The sequence below is a fragment of the Antedon bifida genome, chromosome 2 (assembly GCF_963402885.1).
Source record: "Antedon bifida chromosome 2, ecAntBifi1.1, whole genome shotgun sequence".
Lineage (NCBI taxonomy): Eukaryota > Metazoa > Echinodermata > Crinoidea > Comatulida > Antedonidae > Antedon > Antedon bifida.
The window spans coordinates 17271432-17291905 of NC_136227.1; the positions used below are offsets into that span (position 1 = coordinate 17271432).

Sequence of the window (20474 nt, forward strand, 5' to 3'; positions counted from 1 at the left end):
AAAATTTCAGCATTAATCGTTAAAAATTTGACAGGTATTGACCTGATACTTGGAACCGAAACATTGTCTGAACTCGACGGTACTTTAAATTTTAAAGAAAAGATTTTTCTTAAACCCGGTGATACTAAAACAGTTAAATTAAAAGGAAGGGTTCCCGCCTTTGTACGCAATTCTGATGTTGTTCTACATGCAACTAACCATATTTCTAAACTTTGTCCATCGGATATGTTAGTAAAATTACATAGAGGAGAAACCAACATTGATATCACTAACAACACAAACAGAAACGTATCCCTTAAAGATGATATGAAACGATTTTGAAAATTTAAATAAATTAGTGTGTATGAATCTGTCTAATGTAAATAACTAACACACCAGAAATTAGCTTTAAATACCTCATAAAACTCGAGAAATAAACAAATTAAGTTTTAAAGAAAAATTTCCGGAAAATGGCCGACCAACTCGCACGCCATATTGGTTTTCACGATCGCTCTAAACACACGTACGTCCGATCGCTCAGCTGATTTGAAATACCCGCGGTAGTAGCCACGGCAGCCGTTGTTAGGTGATTGGTTACTCTTTTTCAACCCAGGCGAATCGTGATTGGTTGATTTCATGCACTTTGACAGACACAGCGAGCTTGACGTTTCATGCATGACGACGAAAACAACATGTGCGACAAACCATGGAACTTCTTATATTATAGTTCCATGGACAAACTCACCATCATTATTTTCGCAAGATGCCGAGTGCTTGCTGTATCGGTGGATGTAACCGGACTGGATCAACACACCCAAATGTTTCATTTTTTTTATTTCCCGACAAGTTGAAACGCAGTGAAACGTTTAATAAATGGACTGAATTTGTTAAGTTAACGAGAAAGGGGTATGTGTGGAAGCGGACTAACAGAATATGTAGCGCCCATTTTTTAAACGCGGACATCAACAATTTTTTCCATATTTCTGAAATGCAGAAGACGGGGGTGGTGGTAAAGCCGAGACTAAAAACGGATGCTTACCCCACCATAAAAGCTCCGGTAAGTGAGGAAGAAGGCCTACCACCCCAACCCAAAAAACGGAAAGTGCGGCCTCGGACTGCGGCGTGTCGAAGACGCGAGGTTGAAAGGGTAAGTAATATTTTTATAAATTAAAATCCCCTACGTACGTTGTCGTTCAAATCTAGGCCTAGCCTGATTATACTATATTAATAATCGTTCGATTTAGTTTATGAAAATAATAATAAAATATTTAAATTAAAATATTTCCTTTTAAATCTGTGGACCCAGAGGCCCTGACTATCTAGGCTAGGTAACTATATACTATATAATATAGGTCCTAGTTGGTGAACCATTATACATAGCCTATCTATGTCATAGGCCTTATTAGGTCTAGTGTAACCAGGGAGTTGTCCTGGTGTAACACTCTGACCAGCAGGTCAACAACCCTTTATCACTATTTCTCCCTACTCCATCTATTAACATTCCTAGTGGTTTCTTCCTATCTCTAAGTACTCTTTGTTCACTATCCTATTACCCACATCCTAATCAATTACTCATCATCAAGGAATGTTCCCCTAGGCTTAGTATGTTAGTTTTAACAAAAACATTTAAAAGTTTATTTTATAAAATTGTATGACAATTTTTTTAATTCACACCAGTTGATAATTTTAATAATTGTTATTGCTAAGAATACCCAGGTAAGCCGTGGAGGTACCTCCATGGAAGCTTGGCCTAGTCTAGACCTGGATACGGTGTAGTTCTGTTTTGTTATCATCAAGGAGCTTAGAATGGAAAGTTTCCAACCTATGTATTCTTACTTTTCATTTTATATTTCAGATTCTGATTGAAGAAGAATTGCCCGGTACATCATCGGTATGTATTTTTTTTTATTATACCTGTATAAAAAGTTGGACCAGTCCCAATTTTAAAATGTGATAAAGCATTGAATGCCTCAGTCAAAATTGGTGTAGTCTACCCTTTATTATTAATTATATGGATGATGAAATATTTTAAATAGTTTACCTGTTAATCTTTTAATCTCTGTGTGTTAAAGCCATTAATTGAAATCATTAGTTCTCTACTTTGTTTATAAAGTAATTAAATTCAGATGTTGGTGAGTAAAAATAATCTGGTCACTAGATATGTTGTACTTTTAATCCAGGCCCAAGGACAGTGTCCACAGTCAGCAGGTATAGTATTTAGATGTATTTAGACAAATAAACAAAGTCATTGTTTTGTTGGTTATGTAATAATACAGAAATATTAAGTCATTTTAAAATGATCAGTTCTTGTTCATGCATGTTTTTGTGGAGTTAATTATTATTTTTGAAGCCATGTTCTGATCTGTTTTGCTTGTATGCGTAGTTCAATTTTATTGATTTTACTGTTAATTTCCATCTTTTTTTTCATGAAATGCATGCAGTTCAGTAGACGTTTATCATTTCCATATTTCTATTGCAAACTATTTTGCATGATGATTACATCATAACAATTATACACAGTACAAACACCATACCATTTACTTATAGTTTTATCAAATAATTTGTTTTTTTAGAGCATGTACTTGAGCAAGTTTATTAGGGAACATAAACCCCACCGTTACCCTTTTTTTTTTTATTATTATCTTTTTCATATTTCATGGTACCAAAAACAGGACCAACGCAGCGGTAACACACAAAATAAATATAAATTTATCATTATATAACTTATATAATTTATTCAGTTTACTCAAGTTCCGAAGAAACTGGGGGAAGCAGTAGTAATGAAGACGGAGATAAACGTGGCATACATTTATACAAAGAAGCTGACAGTGACAGTGACCATGATGATGCGGATCCAAATTACATCCCTCATGAAGGATCATCTGATGAAGAATCACTGTGAGTTAAGCAAACTTCTTGACCTTTTATAGTGGTAGCTTTTTGGATATAAATAAATATATACTGTACATTTATATTATTAAACAAACATTTCTTTTTTGTAGCACTGATAACATAGAATCTGGAGAGACTGTCCGTGGACAGAGGAAATATATTGTAGGGCAGGATGAGCTTCTGTCATTGTTCGACAGATGTCGTGAATGTGGAAGTCAAGCCGAAAAAAAAATTATAAGAGAATGTGGAACGGCAGTGGAGGTGATGGCTACTTGCACAAATAGAGCATGTAGACATGTTTTTGAATGGTCAAACCAACCAAAAAGTGCAAATATGTTCTTATTCAACATTTTGTTGTCCGCTGCAATCTTGGTATCGGGTAAGACTTTCAAAAATATTTTTTTATAATTCCATCTATTTTGATAATTGAACATTTTTTATGGTTATAAAATAATTTTTTATAATCAAAACTTACTTCAATCGTATTGACAAAGAATTCTTTTATTTAAAATTGTAGGATGTTGTATTACCAAATTTTTGAGGGCACTCCGATTTATTAACATCGCTGTTTTTAGTGATCGGACGTTTTTTTATCATCAAAAATGGTAAGTTCAACATTTCAATAATGTCTTTGTAGCAAACTAACTTTGGAAATAAATGGGTGCCTATTGATGTTTACAAATTATATGTTGCTATCTGAATTTTAATCTTCAAACAAAGTATTTTACTGTACAAAAATATTACTGAGTAGTGGTGTATTGAAAAAGTATGCTTGTTTTTCTTCTTTTTCAAATATGTGACATAGTTAACTGAATATTATCTTCAATATATTATTTAGGTATTTGCTGCCAGCCACTTCATGTATATTTGCGGCTCAAAGAGAGAAACACTTTAAAAGTGAAATGAATGTATCTTGCGATATGCGTTGTGACAGCCCCGGTTTCACAGCCAAGTTCGGTACCTACACAACTATTGATACAGACACTCAGAAAGTTATTCACGTAGAAGTTGTGCAGGTATTTTTTTTTCATTTGTTGTTTATTTATAGCACCAATATATCGCAACATTTTATTAACCCTTATCTTTATCTTTTGTTCTTCAAAATTCTCAAAAATTTACTAATACAGTACACCAAAAACTATTATTATTATTATTATTATTATTATTATTATTATTATTATTATAGAAAGACGAATGCCCCAATTCACCAGCTATGGAGTTAGAAGGGCTGAAACGAACGCTGTCTGTTCTGCAAGGCTATGGTGTTACAATCAAGCGTCTTGTCTCGGATCGCCATAGTAGTATTGCAGCATTTTTAAAATCCACAACCATCATTCATTACTTTGATGCATGGCACATTGCCAAGGGTAAGTAATATGTCTTAATATTTATTTTACTCAAAGTATGTCAAATGATGTAAAAAGGTACAAATTTTTTCGTCTTACTGTAATTTTGTTTATTTTTTATATATATTCAGGAATAAAGAAAAAATGCATAAAAGCCAGCAACAACAAAGAATGTGACAAAATTGGCAAATGGATACCATCCATTATCAGGATGGTATATTGGATCGGAAATACCACACAAGAAACGGAGGACTTGGAGGCCGATGGTGAACTGAGGAAGCAAAAATTCCAAAGCATATATAATCACATACGGGGTATTCATAATCATGAAACCACACTATATCCCAAATGCCTTCATGGAGAGCTGGAACCTCGAGACTACATTCAGCCAAGTAAGTTGTAGTATTGATTTTGGTGAAGAATCTTGACAGGTTTTTTTTATTTTGCTAAAATCATTATTTCTTGTTTCCAGATTCAAAAGCGGAAGAAGTAGTTTCAAACATCCTGAATTCACCTTATTTGTTGAGATCTATAAAGCAGTTGTCACCGACTATCCAGACGTATTCAAATGAATCATTTCATCAAATCATTAATCATTTTGTGCCAAAAATGCACCATTTCAGGTTTAAGGGCATGCTTGCAAGGTATAATTTGATAGCATATTGTATAATTTAATGATAGAGAACAATTAAGTAAGGTCTTTATAATCTATGATTTACACTAATTAAGCCTGGAGCCTTTAACAATCATTGTAATGTGTTGTAATTCTATATTGTGCATTTACTTTAGAACATACCTTGCAGCTTTGCATTGCAATGAGAATGTTGGCAGGCCACAAAGGGTCAACAGAAAAGGGGACACTGAACACTCTTTGTGGTATTCACGGGCAAAAAAGGACTGGATGGCCAAAAAACATCTTGTTGATCCCACATTTGGTAAGGACCAGTTACTATTAATTGTTACCAAGTTATGCCATAATTGAAAGTGTTTGTAAGCAAAATGTTGAACTAATTTATAAAATAGTTAAATATCCTATTACATTGAACAGTAATATTTTTGTCTTTGCAGTTTATGCCATCAACACCATTGAAATGGCGATGTATATGGCCAAAACAAATACAAAAGGATCATATTACACGGCAGAAATGATGTGTGATCCTGGTACAATTACAGAAAAACTGCCAAAACCAGACAAGACAGACTTTGTTGCAAAGTTAATCTCTAGATTTAAGAATTAAATTTACACTGCTTCGCAGAACTTGTCATAAATTTAGAATAGTTTTATTACTAACTTGATCACTGATTTTTTATCTCCTTTCATTGTATTGTATTTTGACATGCATGCTTCTCTTGTTTACAAAAAAAAACAGGTATTTATTCATAAGGTAACTACTGTACATTTATTTTTATACGGCAGGAACTACTGTACATAGATTTGTATTTATATGGAGTGTTAATTCATAAAATAAACTAAACTAGTCTTCATCCAATTGAGGATATTTAAATCCTGTATAATTTTGTTCAGGGTCAGGAAAAGCTTCTCTGATTTTATTTATTACACAGGATGTAATTGGGACACGCCTGTCTCTCCCAAGATACCTCCAACACCAACGCACAAACTGTCGATACGCTGTATACCTGTATTTCCTGTGCAAACAAAAATAACTAATAAATAATAACTGATTTTTTAAATAAAAATAAAGGCAAATCAGTTACAAATTACTATACTGCAAAAACAATGTGTTTACCTTTCTTTTCTTCCTTCCACAATGAGTTCATCATATTGAGACGCATACTGCCAATATGCAATTTGGAGGGTTGCCGGATTAAGAATGGCAGCTTGGAACCAGGGATGGGTGGTGATACATCCATTATGTTCATTTTCCTTATTTTTATCCATTATTTTCTCTACCTGTTTATTTAAAAAAAAAGGTGATATTTTCACTAATGGAATTTACTATGATGATTATGACAGTGTTAATATGGAGCAATTTTATTTAGTAATAATTCAACACTGCTTACTTCTTGACAACAATATCTATTTTCCCACATCTCCTCTACAACACAGTTTCCACACCCACACCTGTAGTAGAAAAAGAAGGGATATGAATATGATTATGTTGTTAGAATGTCTCACTTTTTAAAATATAAAATAAAGGTCTAGGCCTAGTTCGGCTAGTACGCCTACTACTACTTACTAGCCCTAACATAAAGCATTTATATATTACTATACTAGCTAGGCCTAGTCCTAATACTAGGCTACGCCTACTTCTACTAGCTAGGCCTACCTAGGCCTAGGCCCTAGCCCTAGTGTAGTAGTATATAGGCCTATTATATTATTACTACTATAGTTTTAGGCCTTATTAATTATACAGTACTTCATCCACAAACCTAGACTACCACTTTACTCCCTCCTTTCTAATAAATATACCTACCAATCTCGTCCTTGTCTCAAATGAAGATTTTCTGGTAGGCCCATTGCTGCGAATCCATGTGCTCTAGCCCGATCTCGGTGGTCTGCAGCATCGCCGCCGAGTAGGCCCACTTCTCCCTCCGCTCCACCAGCGGGCACCCTTGGATCGTTTTCAAACACTCCTCTCCAATTCACTGCAACAATATCATGCTCATCTTCAGATGATGCCGAGGACGATAAGGACGACATATCGTTATCCATTTAAAATTATTGTAAATATTAGATAGTATAGTAGAAATAAAACATAATGTGTTGAAGCTATCTAGCGATCGAAAAATTAAATGGCGTCCATACACAACAACGAAAACGACTCGAGTCGAGAAAGTGTATCTGACGCATGCGTATTATCGGTTCGTGTACCTAGCTTTTGTAGGGTTTTGACTGAATATTTCGGAGAAAATGAGCGTGAAAAACGAAATTAAAAATCAATTTCTAAAAAAAATTGAAGGAAATATTCCATAATTTCAACGATTTACGATGTATTAATCATTTAAGAGTGAAACTGTGAAGCGGATAAGTTAATATCGAAATAGTTTTGGCGTAGTGGACGATTAACCCAAAAATTCCTTTCTCCTCCTGTACAAAAGTTTCCGCTTGTGACGTCACAGGCGGATTTTTTTTTATTTCCTAGGGCTGTTTTCTATGCGTCATCGTCATCTCTGAAATGTACTCTAACAGTCAGCTGTATGTAACAGTATATACTACGTGTTGAAAACATAAAATCAAACTTTTTGGAATCGTTTCATATCATCTTTAATACACATCAACCTATCGCGAGCCTTCATTTAACCAACCTTGTAACAGTTACTAACGACCTACCAATTGATAGAATAAGGTTAACCAATGACAACGCAAACAAGTACCCACATTTAGAACGTACAGACCCATTGCTATCTTTAACCGAGGAAGAAATAATCAGAAAACAAGTTGATTTAACAGACAGTGTTTTAACAAATAGAGAAAAAGAAGATCTATATAAAACATTACAACAAAACAGAAATGCATTTTCACTATATGGTGAACTATCTAGCTGCCCAAACTTCAAAGCCGACATACACCTCTCTAATGATGAACCATTTTTTATTCGACCATACTTCGCGACAGACAAAGACAAACATGTTATTGAGGCCGAATTGAACAAATTAGTCAAACTAGGAATCTTAGCAGTAGGACACCAATCGTATACTTCCCCCGTCCTCCTTGTTTCAAAGAAAAATTCAAAAGATAAAAGAGTTGTCACAGACTTCCGCTATCTAAATTCCAGGATAAAACGTATTAATCACCCATTCCCCTTATTAGCCGAAACTTTGAAAACAATAGGTAACGCTAATGCACAGATTCTTAGCGTAATTGACTTGAAATCAGCGTTTCACTGTGTACCATTAGCCGAACATGCCCAACAATATACAGGTATAGCTTCATATCATGGTGGTAAGCATTATTACTATAAGAGATTAGCACAAGGATTAAACGTTTCGCCAGGTATATTTCAAGCAAAGATTGACGAAATTTTAAATGAAATCCCAAATTCTAGAGAATTCTGTATCGCCCATCATGATGATATTATTTTATTTAGCCAAGACAAATTTGCACATAAACAGCACCTTGTTTCCGTTTTACAAGCCCTACAATCCAATGGTTTTAGAATTTGTCCGAAGAAATGTAAGTTATTTAAGAATAAAGTGCAATATATGGGACACACCATCCTGATTAATTCTTCAGGACACGCATGTATCACACCATTAGGCGACAGGTGTGCAGCTATTCGAAATTTGCCAGTCCCACGAACCCATAAAGAAACTAAACGATTTATTGGTGCAGTAAATTATGTATCCCATTTTTTCCCTCAAATACAATCAATTTTACGTCCGTTACATACACTCGCAAGTAAACGCCGAAAATTTGTTTGGTCTACTGAACACCAGAAAGCATTTGACGAAATTAAACAATTAATGGTTAAACCACCTACTCTTCAAATGCCTAGAAAAGAAGGTAGATTGACGCTATATAGCGACACTTCAAGAACCGCAACAGGTTCATATTTAACACAAACAGTAAACGGCAAAGAACACATAATAGGTTATTATTCCAAAATCTTACCACAAGCCTGTCAACGATATAGCGTCACAGAATTAGAGTTATTCGGACTTTACATTAATGTTTCAGCATTTCGACACTTACTAAAGGGTTGCGAATTTGATGCATTCGTAGACCACTCAGCAATTGTACAAATTTGGAATTCAAAAGATCAGCCATGTACACCCCGTTTACAGAAACTAATATTACGATTATCCGGATACATTTTCCAAATTGGTTATAAGAAAGGAACTGAATTAGTTTTAGCAGATTTTCTCTCCCGAGCCCCTCGTGATGACGATTCCGAAATTGATCAAGTTGTACCCATTGCATTTAATATAACAGAGACTGAATCTCTTAACCCGATTACAAACACATCTACTAGTAGCAGACCAGTAACAAGGTCTTACGCTAAGAAAATGGGAATAAATATACCTGACCTACATAAATCCAAACCAGTACAAACGCCTGTCATTAATCAAAATCCAGTGACAACAAACACGCGACCTACACCTCAACCTACCGCTACACCACAGATAATCACGAGACAACAAACAAACGCACATCGATCACCACCTATCGTAACGCCACCCCCAATACGTAACGTAAACATTCGACAACCCCCAGAGGAAAGACTAGTAGACAAAAACAAAAATAAGCAAAGCAAAGATACTACACATCGAAATGTACCAGTTGAATTGTATACATCGCCCAAACCACTAGTACCCAACATAACTGAATTTAAATCAGCACACATCCCAAAACAACAAGACTTAGATAGATTAATGGATGTTATTCAAAGAAAGATAATTAGAGATTATAACCTCCCAGTAGATGTTAAACAATTACGTGTTGAACAAGAAACTTCACAATTTTTTAAGCCAGTTTACGATTATTTAGCTCATGATATCCTTCCAGCTGATAAGAAAGCAGCTCGTGCAGTTCAGAATAAGTCAGAGCAGTACATATTGTGCAACGGTTTACTATTCCGTTTATTTTATACACCTAGATAAAGGTGGAGAATTTGTATTGCAATTAGCTGTTCCTGAAAACTTAGCCGAGACTATCATTTCTCAGTATCATGACAATTTGTTAAGTAGCCACCAAGGTACGATGCGTACTTACCTCACTATTAGAAAATTATTTTACATGCCCCTTATGTTCGAGAAAGTCAACAATTATACTCAAGCGTGTCTTAGATGTCAACAATTTCGTCCCAAAACCGATAAATTACGTCCTTTACACGATCGAGTACCAGCAACTTACCGTCCCTTTCATACACTCAGTCTAGATTTTAAGAGTATGCCAACATCACCTTCAGGTTTTAAACATATTATGGTAGTATGTGATGAAATTACTAGATTTTTGATTTGTGTACCTTTGAAATCCATTGATGCCGAAACAATTTGCGAAGCACTAATTCAAAAGGTAATCAGTATTTTTGGACCCCCATCTCGTCTTATTTCAGATGCAGCAACCTCCCTTACAGGAAAATTATTAACACTCTTATGTAACACCCTTAACATTGATAGGAAAATCATCAGCGTCCATAATCACGGTAGTTTACAAGTTGAACGTCATATCCGCACCGTATCGGACCTGTTAAAGGTCAACCTTAACCAATTCGGAACAGATTGGGTTAGATTTGTATCAACAACATGTTATGCTTATAACTCGTTTTCATCCCCACATCTAGGAAACCACTCCCCTTACGAATTAGTTTTTGGCCGCCAACCTCCAAGTTTGACCTCATTAGCATTTAACCCCGTTTCAGGATTGTCTCATTCCTATGAAGAATACTTTGAACACCTCAAGAAGAAATTTCAAAACATTTCACAGACAATGCTACAATTACAGCGAACACAACAAAGCGTCCAAAACTCGAAAATTTCCCAACGTTTAGAAAAAAGTCCAATTTACTCAGTAGGACAACTCGTATATCTATACAAGCCAACATCATCATCACTAACGGCAAATTCAAAGAAAATCGCCGCAGAATGGGTCGGACCATTAGTAATTCATGAAGTACTAGACAGAACACACTACATCCTAGCAACGATTAAAGGAGAAATACTTCGCGACGTATTCAATTATAACAGACTGAAACCTTGTTTTATGAGAACGCCTAAAGAATGCAAACATTTTACACATCTCCAAAAACTTAAGCAATTGTTGAATGAACCCACTGATAATAACGAGAAAATTCAGAATACCATTAATGTAGTAAATGACGAAACCAATGTTGAATTTGTCGACGAACATGATAGGACACCCACCCAATTGCAATCAGATACCTTCACACACCCAACTAAAGTAGAACCCCTTAACTTGCAACCTTACATTGACTGTGTAGAGAATAACATGGGATTAGCAGCCCCATTCCAAATGAAAGAAGAACAAATTAAGGAACAAACTAATCTAATTATGACAGCACCTAATGATTCCAATATGACATTAAACCGAGGTAGATTTAAAGCAGGACATTTCCAAGTTTTAGTTTCGTATTCTAAACCGACTTCAGCCAAATGTAACACCGATAAAACAAAACATGAATCCAATGTTCGAAAATTTTGGTGGAATATCGACAGATATAACGATACAGATAAATTGATTAAAGAGATTATTAATGATAAACAGATACCGATAAGTGGATCGCCAAAACGATTCATAAAACGTTTGTATAATGCAACAAGTTACTGATTTAATTTTTTTTGCAAGAATTTTTTTTAATTACGACATTTGCTAAATTAATGATAGCATAGTCTACGTATTTGATTTGATTAAGATTTGTTTAGTAATGATGTGATTTCAGTTAAAAGGAGAATTGAATTTATGATTAAGTATTGATTTTGTAACGAGTTTGATAATGATTAATTTTGAATTTTGATGATCGATATATTGAGATATTGAAAAGAACGACAATCAATTTGTAACAAATATTTTGTTTAACCTTTGAGTCGTTAATCTCAAGCATTAATTAATTGATATAAGAACAGGAGATTTTCTTAGTACTTTTAATTGTTTTTTTGACATTGAGTACAAAAGTCGAATTTGTCGACCGATTGAAATCGTAATTACCTGTGAATATAAATGCTTAAATCGATAAAGTTGTGACGATAACGATATATTGTGGATAAGTTTGTGTCAACGGGACACACATTTGTTTATTTTAAAGTTTTAAGTGATTAAGTTTGATATTTTGATTTTAGGCTAATCAGCCACAGTTTTCAGTTTTATGTTTTAATTTGATTGATTTATGTTCGAAGGCCATTAGAACGCGATGAGTTGTGCACGATTTGTTGTATGTTCAATGTAACATACTATTTTTAAGTTTTGTATTTTTATTTTTAACCGATCTTGTTTGATTTACGCGAATACCGTTATTATAGATTAGAGTGCATAATTAACAAGAGTTGCCTTCTTGACCGATGTTCTTTAGGGAAACCCAACCGTTGTGATGTCTTTATTTCGGTAATCCGAGTGTAGCATGCCTCCAAAGCAACGGACCCACAATTACGTCGATCTTAAAGAACACTTTTGTTTTTTATACATTTTTTTTCCAATTTTTTTTTATAAATTCCGGAAATTTTATACCAAATTCATTTTAAGAGAGAGAAGAGAGAGAGTGAAAGTGATAAGGTTACACTTCAGAGTCAATGGTTTTGGCTAACTCAATTTTTGCTTATATGTATAATCATGTTTTTTTTCTTTTATATAACTTTAATTTTGCATGCCACTATTATAACCATTTTTATATTTTAAATAGATTAGAAAAAAAACCAGAGAAACAGAGGGATGTAATATAATGATATACTTTTATAATTGAGAAATCAACCTTTGTATCAGAATTCAACTAAGTTCACAAACTTGACCCAGAAAGTCCAGAGGAGAGTTTGCCCAGATGTTTTAAAAGACCATTTAGTTTATAATAGAATCCCTAAAGAAAACACTTTGTGACTTTTCCCATCGTTAAACCAGGAGAGATTGACACTATTTAAGTACAGATTTGACAGTGTCATCCATCATCGAAATACCTTATTATACCGTTAATCACTCGCACTTAAACACCCCTGGATCAACTTAGGACCAATCGTTACCCTCACAGATTACCTAGTGACATATGCAAATGAACCGAAGCCAATATACTCCCAAGTTTCAGAAGAGCCCAGACACACCTTACAGCCACTTTACAGAGCACACACCTCACCGACAGCATCACTAATCCTCTGTTCCTTAGTCAGTTAGTTAGCTGCATCATTATTATTGTATCAAGTATATTCTGAATAAACAATATATGTTACGACAGCAAAGCGAGTAAAGAGTCTTCCTTACAAAGTACCTCACAACATAACAACATTATATTACAATTGCTCTAATGGGATTTCTAATGGGAGTTACTATAAACACTTGTTGATGTCCAGTGGTCCAATTTGCCCTAGCTTTCACTGAGGTGAAGGTGATGTGACATCCCTCCCTTAATAACTATTCCTCATCATCAAAGAATGTTCCTTTGTTCCAAATAGTCCCCTCCCAGTACATGCATATTAATTAGGACCGTTCCTTAAATATGGATGTACTGGTAAGAGGAGGGCAGAGAGGATAAACGTTTATAATAGGAACATTTGAAATATAGCCAGTACAGACTGCATTATATTTAGTATTGGAATAAAACTGTTGTCACTGGACAAAACCATATTTACTGTTTGTATATTCTGTGACTGTATGACATCCTGCCGCTGAGACTATAATATATAGTAACGGATACAACCACCGTTACACTAAGATGAAAACTTGGTATGATAAAAATGCAAAAAGCAGGGTTTTTAAGCCTGGGGACAAAGTTTTGCCGTTGTTTCCCATTCAGGAAAGCCCAATACAAGCACGATTTCACGGTCCATATGAAATTGAATAAAAAATAAGAGATATAAAATATAAATATAAAATAATAATCATAGAGACACCAGGGAGACGGAAGAGTAGACAATTATGTCACATTAATATGCTTAAAAAGTATGCTGAAAATGTTTCTAGCTATGTAAAACCAAATTGTGTGGCTGTAGCTTGTAACAATGACGGTGGCTCTCAGAATGATTTAAAAGAAAATGGCAAGGAATATGATTTAAAACTAAGAAACTCTGATATAATGAACAATTTAAAACAAAAGTTAACGCATTTATCAATAGAACAACAGAGTCAATTAAAGTACACTTGTGAATAAATGGAATGGTATATTTTCTGACACCCCTAACTATAGTGTAACAAATTCTGCATTCCATATTATTGTCTGGGATACACAACCTATTAAACAACATCCTTACAGGGCGAATCCAATTAAAATGGAGTATCTTCATAAGGAAATTGAATATATGTTAGAAAATGGTATAATTAAGCTTAGTAAAAGCGCCTGGAGTTCGCCATGCATACTTGTTCCTAAGTCTGATGGTTCATATAGACTCATGGCGGATATGAGAGCAGTTAATCGTTGTTCAAAAACAGACTTGTATCCAATTCCGAGAATTGAAGATTTAATAGATAAGGTTGGGAATTCAAAATTTGTTAGTAAATTTGACCTTTTAAAAGGCTACTGTTAAGTGCCGCTAACGCCGCGCGCCCAGGAAATTTCTGCATTCTGTACCCCGTTCGGGCTTTATCAATACAGGGTGATACCGTTTGGCCTTAAGAATGCTCCCGCGACATTTCAGCGAATGGTAAATCGACTTGTAGCTAACGTAGAAGGCTGCGAGGCGTATGTTGATGACTTGATAGTATACAGTCCAACTTGGGAGCAACACATGCAACAGCTCAATAAAATGTTTAAAGCTTTGTCACAAGCAAACCTAACTGTAAACTTAAGTAAGAGTGAATTCTGTCACGCTACGGTTACTTATCTCGGACATGTTGTGAGGCAGGGAAGGGTTAGACCCATCAGGGCTAAGGTTGAGAGTATTTATCGGTACCCAGAACCCACAAACAAAAAATCGTTTATGAGGTTTTTAGGGATGGTGGGGTACACTATCGGAAGTTTTGTCCCAATTTTTCTAGCGTAGCAGGTCCTCTTACAGAATTGCTTAAGAAGAATGTCAAATTTAAGTGGTCGGATATATGTGAAATTGCCTTTAGTAAAATTAAGTCTATGCTAATGTGTGAACCAATCCTTATAGCACCGGATTTTAAGAAACAATTCCATTTGTATGTAGACGCTTGTGATGTGGGGATTGGTAGCGTTCTCATGCAGTCTTGGAATTGATTTTAATACCTTCAAATTGGCAGCACTACGCACAATTTAACAATTTAAAAGACAAAATCAATAACCAATTTTAAATAACCAAACAATAGGTAGAATACTTCAGATTTTTAATAAGACAAAAATAGGCAAATATTGACCAACAATGACTATAATGAGTAGCAAGCCAATCTAGTATAGTAATAATAATAGTATTCAAATAGTATTCATATTTTTATTTCTAATGTAAGACGATAATGCAATTTTTAAATAGTTTTACATTTTTAACAGTAGTTTTAACGTTTTATCTTGTATTTTTAATCTGTTATAATACTGCACGTTTTAAATTGTTGCAATATTGTTGTTTTAATCTACCAAGCAAAGTGAATTTCCATTTTTATGGACAAATAAAATTTCTTGAATCTTGAATCTTGAATCTATATTATACAACTTAAAATTTGTTACTCCGCGACTAATCCTAAACCGGAAGACTGATACTAGCGCCTTTTGAGCTGGGTCACCATTTGATTCCCCTTTATCATGCATGCCGCTCTGACAAACAAAAGCTTGAGCACCATTTTATCATTTTTTCCAAACACCAAATGCATGTAATAACACTAGGTTAGGTTAGCATATGTTCGTTACTTACTAGTACCTAGATTTATTCAAGATGATTCGACCCAGGTGTGACAGGACGAATAGGTCCACTTTTGGGCCTTTATGTCTATATGCCTGGCTTCTAATTGATTTACATGACATGTTTAATGTTATTCATTTGGATATTTAATTGTTCATTTTATAATTTCTTTTTAAAGGAGGTACAAGGAGAATTGTTGTTCATCCTAAAGACCAACCATCAAAACAGGCTTTGAAAGCTCAGAAAACATGACAATGAAATGCAGTTTTAATGTCCTACACCAAACATGGGGATAGAAAATGGATATAATTTAAAATATAATAAAGGTCTATTTATACACAAACAAACAAGAAAGAAGATATATTAAAATGTAATATATTAACAAGATTCTGATTTTTTCATTTCTGACTACATTCATTTTACTGTGTGCACTATCATAATATTGCACCGACTCTGCAATTTGTATTTAAATTATATTACTTGCTTTTAGAATTAATGAAAACAAAAAAGACACTCAAATATCAATGGGACTATTAACTAAACTCTTATAACATAAATGCTATAATGTATTTGTTCTGACATGTCATCTGTACATCAATTTCTAGATATTGTGTTGTACTATTCTACTGTACTACAGTATGTTTGATTCCTGAACCTCAAAATCACTAAATAGATGGTTACCGTCCATTGGACGGCCAGTACGGCTAGTAGAATTAAATAGTTTTATCTAAAAGGCTTGAATATGGTTCATAAAACAAAGACTTAAAGATTATAACAATGGTTCCAACTAAGATTCAACCCAGGTACATGCAACTCAAGTAATTTTACCTATGATTTGCTTGTCATTGGTTAATTTAGGACATTTCAAAACTTTGCTGTACAAAGCACAACAACCACCAAAAATATGAAACTCATGTTTTGGTATATTTGCTCTAATTTTAGGTTACAAAACTCAAAAATTGTCATTAAATCTTAATATATTATTTATTCATTTTATACTGTAGGTGGAGGCGTTCTTTGCTCGTGTACACTCTAGTGAAAACTAACTTACAATAAGAGGTTGATGGCAACATTTTAGTAATAGAATATTCAAACAGTTTAATTAAGAAAAAGAAATTTATGTTGTTATAACTTTTATAATTTAATAATTTTGACATTGGCATGTCTTGTGTGCTATTCTGTTTAGTTTTTATTTTTTTTTAAATGACAAAAAATAATTTAAAGATACTGTTAAGTGTTAGCTTAAATATGTTCTGTATTTAAACATACTACTGTAAGATTTTGAAGTCGGATAAAATGTAAAAATAAACCTAGTGATTCTCCTGTAATGTATCATAAAATTGCTTCAATTCTACTGTTTATGACAAGGCTTCATCATAAAGAACTTTTTCACTCTTGTGATTCACAAGGGTCGCATGAATGTCCGCATCTGCTGGATTACATCTTAGATAGTCTTCAATTATAACATCCATCCATTAATTGTTTTAAATTTACTTGAAAACACAGATGTTTAAAAAAGTTATAGGATACGATGAAATAAGTTTTTATTCTTAAAAACGCGTAACACAGGACCCTTAGATTGGTAGCCTAGCGTCTTAATCACCAAGCTACAACTCTATTCTTCATCTAAATTTTGAGAATGCCAATTTTTGTCAAATGCTTTTTTAAAATTAAATTTGAAGTAAGTTTTGTTTCGTTATAATTTAAATATGCAGGATCTTGAGTTAAAGATTTGATAATAAAGATTTGAGTATTTACAATCAAAATTTACAATTAAATTTGTGTTAGCATGTTTAAGATCTTTGTATTATCAGAGTGATCTATTATAGTACAGTAGTTAAATTGTCAATAATCAATAACAAACATTTAAAAACTGTGTTGTAGAATTCAAGTTCTCATTTTAGGTCTAGCATATTAGCATTGAAAGATGAAATCTTTATCACATCAAAAAATATTATACTTAATGCATATAGATCATGCTTGCATAACTTGAAGTACATTTGCTAATAATACAAACAGTTGTTTTAATAATGTTTTAATAGACAATTTTGAGAATTTCATAAACTTTATTTAAGACAAATAAAATTGTGTTGTTTTTCAGAATAAAATTATTCATAATTTCTATATTGGCATTATTACATATATTGATCTCCAGCCAATGCTATATAAAACAATTATAGCTTCCCATTTTGTTTTTATTTTTCTTACCATGGAGCCAAAATTTGGAACAAAATTGATATAAACACAAAAATTGCTCTTTCCCTAAACAATTTCAAAAGATTAATTTTTTCTTAATATAAGTCTGTTTTGTTGTAGTGAGTTTTATAATTGTTAGCATTTCTGTTTTAATTTTATCTACTAACTTTAAAGTTATTAATCCATTAATATACATTTATATACTTTTTCGTTTTTTTTCTTGTTAGTTCATCAGGTTGATAATTGTGATATTGTATTTGTATTTCTTTCATACGGCCTCGTGGAAGAAGACATTTTGTTGTGAACGAGCCCCCGTTTTAAAATAAAGATTTTATAATTATTATTATCTATTCTGGTTTCTTTATAAACATTTAAGAATGTATTAGTAATTATAAGTAAAATGAAGAGTAACATTTCAGATTCAAATTGGTCTTTACAGAAATTCATCACAGGTTTTATAAGAATTATACATGCTGTATTTGTAACTGGTTTGTGTTATTGTACATGCTCCTATTATCAATTAAAATTGTCTTCCTGTCTGGTAACAGCTCAATAAAAAATGTAATCAATTTTGTTTATAGTTTCAATTAAATGATTTGTATTATTTGTATCAAGTTTATTTATAACATATAATGAATGTATGGCTTACCTTATTTTGAACATTCACATTCGCTCCACTCTGGCATAACTGATTGCAGATTTCAGTACTGCCTATTTCAGCAGCAGCATGTAATGCTGCAAAACCATCCTAATGAATATATTAAACAATAACAAATATTACAAAACATACAAAACATTATGCTAATTAGTAATATGTAATAAAACAAAATGATATCTTATACAACATCCTTATTGAATAATAAATGTTAATCTTGCATTCTGATCTACTTGTCCTATTTCTCCACAACAAGTTAATTTTCTAAACAATTAATTTTTGAATATTATTTTATAAAGTATAGTACAATTTATTGTTTTGTGTGAGCTATTCCAATTTGTTTTACATTTGAAAATATACATTATGCTTCTATCGGTCAATAAAAAAGTTTGCTTCTTGTTTTATTATAGTGTCTTTAGTGTTTGGAAGTGGGTTTAGAGTGTATAATGTAATGTGTAATACTTGTTAATTACTGACTTCTATTATTATAGTGTCTTTAGTGTTTGGAATGAGTGGGTATAGAGTGTATAATGTAATGTGTAATACTTGTTGATTACTGACTTCTATTATTATAGTGTCTTTAGTGTTTGGAAGTGGGTTTAGAGTGTATAATGTAATGTGTAATACTTGTTGATTACTGACTTCTATTATTATAGTGTCTTTAGTGTTTGGAATGAGTGGGTTTAGAGTGTATAATGTAATGTGTAATACTTGTTGATTACTGACTTGTATTATTATAGTGTCTTTAGTGTTTGGAAGTGGGTTTAGAGTGTATAATGTAATGTGTAATTAACATGGCAGTGAATTTATCATTATCAGATTTAATCATTCCAAATCATTAATATTGCTTAATACAACAATTTTATGCATCTAACTGAATCTTGAATTGCTTTAAATAGTTTATTGCTTCAAAAATTGAAAATTGTAATAGTTGAAATTACTGTACTGTAGTTACTTTTGATGTAAGTGGAAAAAGTGATGAATTAGTGGTTCCTAGTAGAAGAATGTTATTACATATGAACTCTGATAATATAAACTGAAAATGATAATAATTACTATAGAAACCTAGAATATGGGTATCAAAGCTAAAAAAACAAACATTAGGTCTATAAAAGGCATAACAAATAAACAACAATTTTTCCTCTATAAAGACATTTTAAATGTTAATTCATAAGATAATAATTCTCATCTTTTTAGAATTTTGATTTTGGAATCCCCTTTTTGTGGCTTAAGAATTAAGGCTATTATTTCCATTGTTTACACTATACTTATGATTTCCTTTAAATCTAATAATGCAATACATATCATCAACTTGTTTATGGGAGAAAATACAATTTCTATTTGAAGTCTGAAAACAAAAGTTTTTATTGTCAATTTTGATAGTTTAATTTTTAAATGAATTTCAAACTTGCCATGAACACTACAAAGTGGCAAGTAATCCTACAAAGTAGCAAGTAATCCTACAAAGTGGCAAGTAAGCCTACAAAGTGGCAAGTAAGCCTACAAAGTGGCAAGTAAGCCTACAAAGTGGCAAGTAAGCCTACAAAGTGGCAAGTAAGCCTACAAAGTGGCAAGTAAGCCTACAAAGTGGCAAGTAAGCCTACAAAGTGGCAAGTAAGCCTACAAAGTGGCAAGTAATCCTACAAAGTGGCAAGTAATCCTACAAAGTGGCAAGTAATCCTACAAAGTAGCAAGTAATCCTACAAAGTGGCAAGTAAGCCTACAAAGTGGCAAGAAGCCAACCAATATTCTTCAATGATAGTGATATCAGTATCAGACAATATTTAATTTAAGTGTTGATGCACTATTTGTTATCAAAGTATTTTTTTTTTTTTTTAAAGTTGAAAATCTTATGAGTTTACAAAAGGTACAATAAAAACAGAAATAAAGATATACAACTTATATAGGCCTACAGGTATACTAAAATTAACATAACAAAAATTTATTACATCTTACAAAAATATAATATTGCAAAAAATTTAAAATTAATGATTATT

At 32.9% G+C, this 20474-nt stretch overlaps 3 protein-coding genes across 3 annotated transcripts; 2 read left to right on the forward strand and 1 right to left on the reverse strand.

Moving 5' to 3' along the window:
- The first annotated feature begins 967 nt into the window (after nt 1-967).
- Nucleotides 968-4622, forward strand: LOC144858980 (uncharacterized). Its single transcript, XM_078715153.1, has 9 exons — nt 968-1126; nt 1835-1870; nt 2160-2187; nt 2721-2877; nt 2982-3250; nt 3389-3476; nt 3710-3887; nt 4058-4238; nt 4349-4622. Exons 1-9 carry the CDS (start codon nt 968-970, stop codon nt 4618-4620), a joined length of 1368 nt encoding a protein of 455 aa, XP_078571279.1. The 3' UTR covers nt 4621-4622.
- A 204-nt stretch (nt 4623-4826) lies between these two features.
- On the forward strand, nt 4827-5489 carry LOC144835784 (uncharacterized). The gene is made up of 3 exons (XM_078690870.1): nt 4827-4861; nt 5007-5152; nt 5286-5489. The coding sequence occupies exons 1-3, from the start codon at nt 4827-4829 to the stop codon at nt 5453-5455; spliced, it is 351 nt and encodes a 116-aa protein (XP_078546996.1). The 3' UTR covers nt 5456-5489.
- Nucleotides 5490-5612: 123 nt separating this feature from the next.
- Nucleotides 5613-6879, reverse strand: LOC144858982 (P2X purinoceptor 7-like). Its single transcript, XM_078715154.1, has 4 exons — nt 6653-6879; nt 6240-6300; nt 5966-6129; nt 5613-5864 (listed from the first exon to the last, which is right to left on the reverse strand). The coding sequence occupies exons 1-4, from the start codon at nt 6877-6879 to the stop codon at nt 5693-5695; spliced, it is 624 nt and encodes a 207-aa protein (XP_078571280.1). The 3' UTR covers nt 5613-5692.
- Between the last annotated feature and the right edge of the window lie 13595 nt (nt 6880-20474).

What these genes read in the sequence shown, in the direction of transcription:
- LOC144858980 (XM_078715153.1), top strand. Translation starts at nt 968, where the DNA reads ATGCAGAAGACGGGGGTGGTGGTAAAGCCGAGACTAAAAACGGATGCT. An exon ending in GAAGACGCGAGGTTGAAAGG is followed by an intron (nt 1,127 to 1,834) that starts GTAAGTAATATT and finishes TTTATATTTCAG; the next exon opens with ATTCTGATTGAAGAAGAATT. An exon ending in CGCTGCAATCTTGGTATCGG is followed by an intron (nt 3,251 to 3,388) that starts GTAAGACTTTCA and finishes TTAAAATTGTAG; the next exon opens with GATGTTGTATTACCAAATTT.
- LOC144835784 (XM_078690870.1), top strand. Translation starts at nt 4,827, where the DNA reads ATGCACCATTTCAGGTTTAAGGGCATGCTTGCAAG. An exon ending in TTTAAGGGCATGCTTGCAAG is followed by an intron (nt 4,862 to 5,006) that starts GTATAATTTGAT and finishes CATTTACTTTAG; the next exon opens with AACATACCTTGCAGCTTTGC. An exon ending in TCTTGTTGATCCCACATTTG is followed by an intron (nt 5,153 to 5,285) that starts GTAAGGACCAGT and finishes TTGTCTTTGCAG; the next exon opens with TTTATGCCATCAACACCATT.
- LOC144858982 (XM_078715154.1), bottom strand. Translation starts at nt 6,879, where the DNA reads ATGTCGTCCTTATCGTCCTCGGCATCATCTGAAGATGAGCATGATATT. An exon ending in TTGAGACAAGGACGAGATTG is followed by an intron (nt 6,301 to 6,652) that starts GTAGGTATATTT and finishes TTTCTACTACAG; the next exon opens with GTGTGGGTGTGGAAACTGTG. An exon ending in ATAGATATTGTTGTCAAGAA is followed by an intron (nt 6,130 to 6,239) that starts GTAAGCAGTGTT and finishes TTAAATAAACAG; the next exon opens with GTAGAGAAAATAATGGATAA.